The following is a 12,516-nucleotide window of genomic DNA, read 5'->3' on the forward strand; positions in this document are numbered from 1 at the left end:
GCTTGGGGTCATTGTACATTTGGAAGACCTATTTGCGACCAAGCTTTAACTTCCTGACTGATGTCTTGAGATGTTGCTTCAATATATCCACATCATTTTCCTTCCTAATGATGTAATCTATTTTGTAAAGTGCACCAGTCCCTCCTGCAGCAAAGCACCCCCACAACATGATGCTGCCACCCCCGTGCTTCACGGTTGGGATGGTGTTCTTCGGCTTGCAAGCCTCCCTTTTTTCTTCCAAACATAACGATGGTCATTATGGCCAAACAATTATATTTTTGTTTCATCAGACCAGAGGATATTTCTCCAAAAATTAAAATCTTTGTCCCCATGTGCAGTTGCAAACCATAGTCTGGCTTTTTTATGGCGGTTTTGGAGCAGTGGCTTCTTTCTTGCTGAGCGGCCCTTTCAGGTTATGTCGATATAGGACTCATTTTTCTGTGGATATAGATACTTTGTACCTGTTTCATCCAGCATCTTCAGAAGGTCCTTTGCTGTTGTTCTGGGATTGATTTACTCTTTTCGCACCAAAGTACGTTCATCTCTAGGAGACAGAACACATCTCCTTCCGGAGCGGTATGACGGCTACGTGGTCCCATGGTGTTTACACTTTCGTACTATTGTTTGTACAGATGAACGTGGTACCTTCAGGCGTTTGGAAATTGCTCCCAAGGATGAACCAGACTTGTGGAGGTCTACAATATTTTTTCTGAGGTCTTGGCTGATTTCTTTTGATTTTCCCATGATGTCAAGCGAAGAGGCACAGAGTTTGAAGGTAGGCCTTGAAATACATCCACAGGTAAACCTCCAATTGACTCAAATGATGTCAATTAGCCTATCAGAAGCTATAGTTTGTTAGCAAGAAATTTGTGGAGTGGTCTAAAAACGAGTTTTAATGACTCCAACCTAAGTGTATGTAAACTTCCGACTTCAACTGTATATCAATGTGTATGGTTCTACCCACCTTGCCAGTTATCCATGTGTATGGTTCTACCCACCTTGCCAGTTATCCATGTGTATGGTTCTACCCACCTTGCCAGTTATCCATGTGTATGGTTCTACCCACCTTGCCAGTTATCCATGTGTATGGTTCTACCCACCTTGCCAGTTATCCATGTGTATGGTTCTACCCACCTTGCCAGTTATCCATGTGTATGGTTCTACCCACCTTGCCAGTTATCCATGTGTATGGTTCTACCCACCTTGCCAGTTATCCATGTGTATGGTTCTACCCCCCTTGCCAGTTACCCATGTGTATGGTTCTACCCACCTTGCCAGTTATCCATGTGTATGGTTCTACCCCCCTTGCCAGTTACCCATGTGTATGGTTCTACCCACCTTGCCAGTTATCCATGTGTATGGTTCTACCCACCTTGCCAGTTATCCATGTGTATGGTTCTACCCACCTTGACAGTTACCCATGTGTATGGTTCTACCCACCTTGCCAGTTATCCATGTGTATGGTTCTACCCACCTTGCCAGTTATCCATGTGTATGGTTCTACCCACCTTGCCAGTTATCCATGTGTATGGTTCTACCCACCTTGTCAGAGCAAGTGTTGTCGTCTGGCCCTCCGCCGATGACAAAGAGTTTCCCAGCACAGCTGGACACGGCCGGGGAACTGACTGCCTCCTTCATGGGAGCCACCTCTGTCCAGCGGTTAGAGAAGGAATCATAGCACTCCACACTGCTTAAACGACTCTGGCCGTCATACCCTCCCACTGCATAGACCTGTACAGATATACAATCACAGTGGTAAGACAAGACAATACTGACTACAGTTTACATCACAGATGGGCAACTCAAGTCCTCAGGGGCCGGAACGGTGTCACTCTTTGTCCCTATTCCTAGCAAACACAGCTGATTAAACTAATTGCATTCTAAACTGAAGATTAGTTGATTAATGTATTGGAGTCAGTTGTGTTAGCTGGGGCTGGGACAAAAGTGTGACACCAATCAGGACCTGAGGACTGGAGTTGCCCATCCCTGATATACATTGACTATAATGTACATACACCTGTCTTAGGAACTCCCATGGCGAGGGTGTTCATCTGTGCACACACAATCCTGTTCAAATAGGCTTAATGTACTGACACATCCAACCCACAGTGACACTGTCTGTGGCATAGAGACAGGTTTGTTTACAGGAAGCCATCAGCCCATGTGTGTGTCAAAAAAGCAGAGCATCTCTTTATTACGGACAGACCTCTACCCATCTTTACAACCATTGAATCTATATGTTTTGACCGTGATAGTTTACAATCTAAGGTAACGGCAAGTAATTTAGCCTCTTCAACTTGTTCAACAGCCACACCATTCATTACCAGATTCAGCTGAGGTCTAGAACTTAGGGAACTATGCTCTTAGTTTTAGAGATGTTCAGGACCAGTTTGTTACTGGCAACCCATTCCAAAACAGGCTGCAACTCTTTGTTAAGGGTTTCAGTGACGCCATTAGCTGTGGTTGCTGATGTTTAATGCCAGTGGCAGGTCATTGGTAAAAATAGAAAAGAGTAGAGGGCCTAGAGAGCTGCCCTGTGGTACACCACACTTTACATGTTTGACATTAGAGAAGCTTCCATTTAAGAAAACCCTTTGAGTTCTATTAGATAGATAGCTCTGAATCCACAATATGGCAGAGGTTGAAAAGCGATAACACATGTTTTTTCAACAACAGATTATGGTCAATAATATCAAACGCTGCACTGAAATCTAACAGTACAACTCCCACAATCTTCTTATTATCAATTTCTTTCAACCAATCATCAGTCATTTGTGTCAGTGCAGTACATGTTGAGTGCCCTTCTCTATACGCATGCTGAAAGTTTGTTGTTAATTTGTTTGCAGAGAAATAGCATTGTATTTGGTCAAACACAATTTTTCCCAACAGTTTGCTAATGGCTGGCAGCAAGCTTATAGACACTCTTGGGTAGCGGAATTACTTTGGCTTCCCTCCAGGCTTGAGGACAAAGACTTCTCTCTCGGCTCAGACTAAAGATATGACAGATAGGAGTGGCTATAGAGTCAGCTACCATCCTCAATAGCTTTCTATCTAAGTTGTCATTGCCAGGAGGTTTGTCATTATTGACCGATAACAATAATTTTCCCACCTCTTCCACACTAACTTACAGAATTCTAACTTGCAATGCTTTTCTTTCATTATTTGTTTTTTGTGTGCATGAATACGATGACTCACTGTTCGTTGTTGGCATTTCCTGCCTATGTTTGGCCACTTTGCCAATTAAGTAATCATTAAAATAATTGGCAAAATCAAATGGTTTTGTGATAAGCCATCTGATTCGATGAAAGATGGAGTTGAATTTGTCTTTCTGCCCATCATTTCATTGAAAGTACTCCAAAGTTTTTTTCCCACCATTCTTTATATTATTGATCTTGGCTTCATAATACAGTTTCTTCTTCTTTTTGTTGAGTTTAGTCACATCATTTCTCAATTTGCAGTAAGAGAGCCAATCAGATGTGCAGCCAGAGTTATTAGCCACTCCTTTTGCCCCATCTCTTTCAACCATACAGTTTTTCAATTCCTCACCAATCCATGGAGCCTTAACAGTTCTAACAGTCTGTTTCTTATCAGGTGCATGTTTATCAATAATTGGATGAAGCAATTTCATCAAGTGCAGCATCTGGATGCTCCTCATTAATCACATCAGACCAACAAATACTTTTTAACATCATCCACATAAGAGTCACAGCAAAATCTTTTGCAGGATCTCTTATACACTATTTTAGGCCCAGCTGTTGGGACTTTGGCTTTCCTGGATATAGCCACTATATTGTAATCACTGATTCAGCTTTAGAACAAAGTTCTACAGTACTTGTAAAAATGTGATCGATACATGTGGATGATCTTGTTCCTGTAGTGTTTGTAAACACCCTGGTAGGTTGATTAATAACCTGAACCAGATTATAGGTACTGTTTACAGTAAGAAGCTTCCTCTTGAGTGGACAGCTTGATGAAAACCAGTCAATATTCAGGTCCCCAAGAAAGTTGACCTCTCTGTTTACATCACATACATCAAGCATTTCACACATTATATTTAGATACTGACTGTTTGCACTTGGTGGCCTATAGCAACACGCCAAAAGAAAAGGTTTTAGATGTGCCAGGTGAACCTGCAACCACAACACTTCAATAACACTTGACATGAGATCTTATCTAAGCATTACAGGGATATGGCTCTGAATATATATACAGCAACACCTCCCCCATAAGCATTTCTGTCTCTTCTATAGATGTTATATCCTTGTATTGCTACTGCTGTATCATCAAATGAATTATCTAAGTGAGTCTCAGAAACGGCTAATATATGAATGTTATCTGATGTTAGCAAGTTATTGATATCATGAACTTTATTTCTAAGGCTACATATAATAATATCGGCTATTTTCAGCCCTTTACCGTGTAGCTTATCAGAGATAGACATAATACTAAAGACCAAACAAAGCAAGATATATATATTTTTTTACATTCAGCAGTCCATTAATTAATTGGTGTGTGAGTGTGTCTGTTGCGGGATTGAAGCTACGATCCCATAGGCTTGGCTCTCTCATCCCCTCCAGGCTTCTGGGAGGAAGGGTGGACAATGAGCCTGTCATAGCGGATATAAGCAATGTCCCCACGGGCTCTGGCAACTTTCATGGCTGGGATCAGTTCTTTCCTCTTCTGGCACACAGCTTCAGGATAGTCCTAGTTGAGGAAGATTCACGTTCCTCTCAAGTTCTTGGCTCTTTCCAGAACAGCTACCTTGTCCTTGAACCTCAGGAACTTGACCCCTATCGGCCTGGGCCTGTCACCTGGGCCGGTGGTGGGTTTTCCAGTCCTGTGGGTGTGCTCCACCTCAATCTTCCTGTGGTCCATCTTCAATTTCTCAGAGATCATTTCCCTCACTTTGTCCTCAGACTCCGTCCAGGTCTCATGTGGAGATTCTGCAATTCTGTTCACAACTATGTTGTTCTGCCTTGACGATCCCTCGAGATAGTCGGATTTACCCTTCAATGTTATCATGGATTCACACACAGAACTGATGTCCTCTCTCAATGACTTACAGATTGCTGTCATCTTGCTGTTCTCTCATCGAAACTCTTGAAGATATTTTCTTGTTGTTGTAACAACTGCTTGTAGAACTATTTTTATCCCGACAGGGCAGGTCACAGGAAAGATTGAAAGCAACAAACAGCAGGGATCTAGACAGCCACAAACCCGGGACAATCTGCGGTCCCAGCCACAATGGCTAACCGAGTCACGGGCTGCGTTCAAGCCCTCAAGAAAACCCTGCTAGCTGCAACGCCAAATAGCTCCTCAGACTCGTCCTTGGTCGGCAAAATCACTGGACAGAGACTTGCAGTCACAGCAACTGACGCCAACTGCGTCGTGGGGTCCAAACTAAAAAGTTAGCTAGCTACTAAGAACTTTACAATACACTTTCAAAACAACAACCTTTTCAAAACAACAACCTTTTCAAAACAACAAAACTGAGCTCTTCCTCGTTCTGCGTGGTAAATGTATTTGCTGAAATATACTTAAGTATCAAATGTAAAAGTATAAATCATTTAAACTTCCTTAAATTACGCAAACCAGACGGCACCATTTTCTTGTTTTTTAAAACCTCTTGATGTTCCCCGTCCCGCATGCGGGATCAACATCCAGCGTAAAATTATTTCGCCATGTTCATAACCGAACAATAGAAAAATGTTATATATATTTTTTCAAATATAGGACTATTTTATATCGTTTTATAGATACACCTCTCCTGAATCGAACCACGTTGTCCGATTTCAAAAAGGCTTTACAGCAAAAGCAAAACATTAGATAATGTTAGAGGAGTATATCGTCAAAGTATTCACATAGCCATTTTCCGACCAACCACATGCATCACAAATAACCAAAAAACAGCTAAATGCAGCACTAACCTTTGACAATCTTCATCAGATGACACTCCTAGGACATCATGTTACACAATACATGCATTCTTTTGTTCGATAAAGTTCATATTTATATATAAAAACAGCATTTTACATCGGCGCGTGACGTTGAGAAACTATTTTCCCTCAAATGCATCCGGTGAAACAGCGCTACAATTTACTAAATTACTATTCGAAAACATTTTAAAAATGTAATATTGTCATTCTAAGAATTATAGATTAACATCTCGTGAAAGCACCCGCAATGCCAGATTTAAAAATAACTTTACTGGGTAATCACACTTTGCGATAAAAGGGGATGTGATACCGTTACAGGTCAGCGCCATCTTGGAACAATCGAATATCAAATCTACTCTTGTATACTATTGTAAATAATCCCTTACCTTTGATTACCTTCATCAGAAGGCACTTCCAGGAATCCCAGGTCCACAACAAATGTATTTTCGTTCGAAAAAGTTAATCATTTATGTCCCAATAGCTTCTTGTTGTTAGCGCGTTCTGAAGGCTGCTCCAAATGTACCGTCGTGCGCGGGGCTTCTCTCTCACCAAAATGCAAACATTTTTTATTTAAGTTCGTTCAAACATGTCAAACGTTGTATAACATAAATCTTTAGGGCCTTTTTCAACCAGAGCTTCAATAATATTCAAGGGGGACGGTTGCATTGTCTTTCAAAACGTTTCGAAAGGGGAGGGTAGCCAGGGGCGCCCGCGTCACAATGGTGATGGCCCTCCCCATGTGACCAAGATCAACAGCCTCTCATTCAGTCAGTTTTCACAGTAGAAGACTCAAACCACTTAGTAAAGACTGGGGACATCTAGTGGAAGCCATAGGAAGTGCTCAATGAACCATAGCTCACGGTGTGATTTATGGACAGCCAGGGGCACACTCCAACACTCAAAGACAATTTACAAACGACGCATGTGTGTTTAGTAAGTCCGCCAGATCAGAGGCAGTAGTGATGACCAGGCATGTTCTCTTGATAAGTGCGTGAATGGACCATTTTCCTGTCCTGCTAAGCATTTAAAATGTACTTTTGGGTGTCAAAGAAAATGTCACGTGAAAAGTACATTACTTTCTTTAGGAATGTAGTGGAGTAAAAGTAAAAGTTACACGGCAGACCTTGGTCGTGACCCCACTCTCCGAGGGCGTCTCAGAGAGAGTGGGATATGAAAAACAATTCACAAATGAATAATATATTAACACACACTTGTACATGTGTTGATATAGGACAAATATTATTATTATCAAACATCAAAGTCCATCCAGTCTCTAGGGGCTCTGGGGAGTATCAATCACACAGAAACTCATTACAATACGAGACAGACACGGACCACAACAAGCCGTTAAACATCACAGTCCTATTAACAATTACATTCCTATGAGTATCAGTTAATGAATTGAAGCAGCAAAACCGAAGATGAAGATGCTATGTAATGATATGTGGTGTATTGATGATACGTGGTGATATGTGAAGTTATGTGAATGTTTTTCTGCTGTGTGTTATTGTTAGGGTTAGCAGATGACAACAACAGTGAGGTCAGAACAACATAACCTTTGACCGGGGCCAGTGTGGTCCGGTGGTTACAGCCTCTGACCGTGCGTGGTCTGTGTGGTCCAGTGGTTACAGCCTCTGACTGTGCGTGGCCTGTGTGGTCCGGTGGTTACAGCCTCTGCGTGGTCTGTGTGGTCCGGTGGTTACAGCTGCTGACCCTGGCACACATGTATCCCAGAGCCGGCATGGGTATGAATCTGGCCCACTGTCCTTTGACCTTTCCCCTATATTTCTAAAACTGTTCTATCTCTTCAATAAAGCAATTCAGTAAGGTAGAGGAACAACTGGAGGATCTGTGTGGGTAGCCAGGGACAGCAGAATGGACGCCTGGCTATCTGCATAGCAACTGAGGCAGTTCCTAACTCTGCCTACATTCCAAACTGACAAAAATAGGGGGGGGGGGGAGAGAGAGACAGAGAGAGAAAAATCAAAATCAACAAACCCATTGACTCTTTCTCTCTCCAGCCCCTACGCCACACTTGGCTTTAACCAGGGACATGGTGGGAGTGAAGGAGGGAGAAAAAGAGAGAGAGAAAGGGAGAGCAAGCGAAATGTGTGTGTGTGTTCAAACCACGCACCATGCTACACACAGGAGTCAAGAGTAGCCATGTGCTGCAAACAAAGCATCACAGTTCTCAGAAGGACAAAGGGACTCTTTAGTTCTCCCCCCCAAGGACAGACATACAGTTTGTGTATACAGTGCATTCTGAAAGTATTCAGACCCCATGACTTTTTCCACATTTTGTTACATTACAGCCTATTTAAAAAAAATCGACACATTATGAAAAAGCAAAAACAGGTATTTTGAAATTTTAGCAAATCTATAAAAAAATGAATTATGAAATGTCACATCAAATCAACATGCGCCGAATACAACAGGTATAGAAGTTACTGTGAAATGCTAACTTACAAGCCCTTAACCAACAATGCAGTTCAAGAAATAGAGTTAAGAAAATAGAACAATAACGAGGCTATATACAGGGGGTACCGAGTCTTTGTGCAGGGGGTACAGGTTAGTCGAGGAAATGTGTACATGTAGATAGGGATAAAGTCACTATGCATAGATAATAAACAGCGGGTAGCAGCAGCGTGGGGGGTGGGGGGGGGGGGTCAATGTAAATAGTCTGGGTGGCCATTTGATTAATTGTTCAGCAGTCTTATGGCTTGGGGGTAAAAGCTGTATAGAAGCCTCTTGGACCTAGGCTTGGCGCTCCGGTACTACTACGCCATGCGGTAGCAGAGAGAACAGTCTATGACTTCGGTGACTGGAGTCTTTGACAATTTCTTGGGCCTTCCTCTGACAATGCCTAGTATTTAGGTCCTGGATGGCAGGAAGGTTGGTCCCAGTGATGTACTGGGCCGTACGCACTACCCTCTGTAGCGCCTTACGGTCGGATGCCGAGCAGTTGCCATACCAACCAGTCAGGATGATCTCGATGGTGCAGCTGTATAACCATTTGAGGATCTGGGGACCCATGCCAAATCATGCCAAAACTGACTTGGTGTGTTTGAACTATGATAGTTTGCTGGTGATGTGGACACTAAGGAACTTGAAACTCTCGACCCACTCCACAAAAGCCCCGTCGATGTGAATAGGGGAGTGTTCGGGCCCTCCTTTTCCTGTAGTCACAATCGGCTCCTTTGTCTTGATCACGTTGAGGTAGAGGTTGTTGTCCTGTAACCATACTGCCAAGTCTCTGACCTCCTCCCTATAGGCTGTCTCATCGTTGTCGGTGATCAGGCCTACCACGGTTGTGTCGTCAGCAAACTTAATGATGGTGTTGGAGTCGTGCTTGATCACGCAGTCGTGAGTGAACATGGTGTACAGTAGGGGACTAAGCATGCACCCCTGAGGGGCCCGCGTGTTGAGGATCAGAGTGGCAGATGTGTTGTTGCCTACCCTTACCATCTGGAGGCGGCCCGTCAGGAAGTCCAGGATCCAGTTGCAGTGGGAGATGTTTTGTCCCAGGGTCCTTAGCTTAGTGATGAGCTTTGTGAGCACTATGGTGTTGAACGCTGAGCTGTAGTCAATGAACAGCATTCTCACATAGATGTTCCTTTTGTCCAGGTGGGAAAGGGCTGTGTGGAGTGCGATTGCATCATCTGTGAATCTGTTGGGGCGGTATGTGAATTGGAGTGGGTATAGGGTTTCCGGGATGATGGTGTTGATGTGAGCCATGACCAGCCTTTCAAAGCACTGTATGTGAGTGCTATTGGGCGGTAGTCATTTAGGCAGGTTACCTTTGCTTTCTTGGGCACAGAGACTATGGTGGTCTGCTTGAAACATGTAGGTATTACAGACTTGGTCAGGTAAAAAATGTCAGTGAAGACACTTGCCAGTTGGTCTGCGCATGCTCTGAGTACACGTCCTGGTAATCTGTCTGGCCCCGCTGCCTTGTGAATGTTGACCTGTTTAAAGGTCTTGTTCACATCGGCTATGGGGAGAGTGATCACACTGTCATCCGGAACAGCTGGTGCTCTCATGCATGCTTCAGTGTTGCTTGCATCGAAGCAAGCATAAAAGGCATTTAGCTTGTCTGGTAGGCTCGTGCCACTGGGCACCTCGTGGCTGGGTTTCCCTTTGAAATCCGTAATAGTTTGCAAGCCCTGCCACATCCGGAGAGCGTCAGAGCCGGTGTAGTAGGATTCAATCTTTGCCTGTTTGATGTTTTTTCTGAGGGCATAGCGGGATTTCCTTTAAGCGTCCAGATTAGTGTCCCGCTCCTTGAAAGCGGCAGCTCTAGCCTTTAGCTCGGTGCAGATGTTGCCTGTAATCCATGGCTTCTGGTTAGGATATGTACGTACAGTCACTGTGGGGATGACGTCGTTAATGTACTTATTGATGAAGCCGGTGACTGGGGTGGTATGCTCCTCAATGCCATTGGATGAATCCCGGAACATGTTCCAGTCTGTGCAAGCAAAACAGTCCTGTACCATAGCATCTGCGTTATCTGACCACTTCCGTATTGAGCGAGTCACTGGTACTTCCTACTTTAGTTTTCGCTTTTAAGCAGGAATCAGGAGGATAGTATTATGGTCAGATTTGCCAAATGGAGGGTGAGGGAGAGCGTTGTATGCATCTCTGTGTGTGGAGTAAAGGTGGTCTAGAGTCTTTTTCCCTCTGGTTGCACATGTGATATGCTGCTAGAAATGAGGTAAAACGGATTTAAGTTAGCCTGTATTAAAGTCCTTAAAGTTTACATAAGTATTCAGACCCTTTACTCAGAACTTTGTTGAAACACATTTGGGAGCGCTTACAGTCTCTTGTCTTCTTGGGTATGACACTACAAGCTTGGCACACCTGTATTTGGGGAGTTTCTCACAATTTTCTCTGCAGAGCCTCTCAAGCTCTGTCAGGTTGGATGGGGAGCGTCGCTGGACAGCTATTTTAAGGTCTCTCCAGAGAAGTTTGATCGGGTTCAAGTCCGGGCTCTGGCTGGGCCACTCAAGGACATTCAGAGACTTGTCCCGAAGCCACCTCTGCATTGTCTTGGCTGTGTGCTTAGGGTCATTGTCCTGCTGGAGGGTGAACCTTTGCCCCAGTCTGAGGTCCTGAGCGCTCTGGAGCAGGTTTTCATGAAGGATCTCTCTGTACTTTGCTCTGTTCATATTTCACTCAATCCTGATTAGTCTCCCAGTCCCTGCCGCTGAAGAACATCCCCACAGCATTAAGCTGCCACCACCATGTTCCACCGTAGGGATGGTGCCAGGTTTCCTCCAGATGTGACGCTTGGCATTCAGGAGTTCAATCTTGGTTTCATCAGACCAGAGAATCTTGTTTCTCATGGTCTGAGAGTCATTTAGGTGCCTTTTGGCAAACTCCAAGCGGACTGTGGTGCTTTTTACTGAGGTGTAGCTTCTGTCTGGCCCTTCTACCATAACGGCCTGATTGGTGGAGTGCTGCAGAGATGGTTGTCCTCCAAGAAGGTTCTCCCATCTCCACAGAGGAGATGGGAGGATGGTCAACTCCCAGTTTGGCCGGACGGCCAGCTCTAGGAAGAGTCTTGGTGGTTCCAAACTTCTTCCATTTAAGAATGATGAAGGGCACTGAGTTCTTGGGGACCTTCAATGCTGCAGACATGTTTTGGTACTTTTCCCCAGATCTGTGCCTCAACACAATCCTGTCTTGGAGCTCTACGGACAATTCCTTCGACCTCATGGCTTGGTTTTTGCTCTGACATGCACTGTCAACTGTGGGACCTTATATAGACAGGTTTGTGTCTTTCCAAATCATGTCCAATCAATTGAATTTACCACAGGTGGACTCCAATCAAGTTGTAGAAACATCTCAAGGATGATCAATGGAAACAGGAGCGTCCTGAGCTCAACGTCCAGTCTCATAGCAAAGGTTCTGAATACTTATATAAATAAGGTATTTCGTATATTTATTTTTTTAATAAATTTGCTTCAATTTCTAAAAACCTGTTTTCCCTCTGTCATTATGGGGTATTGTGTGTAGATTGATGAGGAAAGTAATTTATTGAATCCATTTTAGAACATGGCTGTAACGTAATAAAAAGTGGAAAAAGTGAAGGGGTCTGAATACTTTCCGAACGCACTGTCATTTTGGCCTACAGCAAGGTTTTTTTTCGGCTGTTCATACAAACACAAACAAAAATTCTAGAGGCAAGTCGAAGTTCGGAAGTCAAAGTCTACGCCCCTTCGTCGGTGATTGGTCAACAGTAGGGATTATTCAATGAAGTGTTGGAATTCAACGATACATGAATCGTTTTCATGCACATTTTTCACTTGAGAAATACTGCACCAAACATCCTAGTAAGATGTAAAATTGCTCGACTAAAATCAAAATGAATCACAGATTTCTTAGAGTTATCTTAGATTATTTTACATTAATTTGGACTATTTTGGCTATGGTGTCTCAAGATGGACAAACAGTACTATTGATGCTTTTTTTCAAATTTTTCAAGCGAAGGTCTTTTCAAGCGAAGGTCGAAGGTATGCGAGCATACTAATTTGGTTTGCCTAGGAGCCAGCCAAACCGAAGCATGCCGAAGCCCTTTGGG

The 12,516-nt window shown here is 43.6% G+C and overlaps 1 protein-coding gene across 1 annotated transcript in view; it reads right to left on the minus strand.

Moving 5' to 3' along the window:
* The window catches only part of klhl24a (kelch-like family member 24a), a 48,272-nt gene that overhangs the window by 4,760 nt on the left and 30,996 nt on the right, over nucleotides 1-12,516 (minus strand). The window contains exon 6 of the mRNA XM_029705726.1: nucleotides 1,543-1,731. Within this exon, the coding sequence (XP_029561586.1) occupies nucleotides 1,543-1,731 (189 nt within the window). The remainder of the gene's footprint in view (nucleotides 1-1,542; nucleotides 1,732-12,516) is intronic.

The sequence above is a fragment of the Salmo trutta genome, chromosome 21, assembly GCF_901001165.1.
Source record: "Salmo trutta chromosome 21, fSalTru1.1, whole genome shotgun sequence".
In the NCBI taxonomy this organism is placed as follows: domain Eukaryota; kingdom Metazoa; phylum Chordata; class Actinopteri; order Salmoniformes; family Salmonidae; genus Salmo; species Salmo trutta.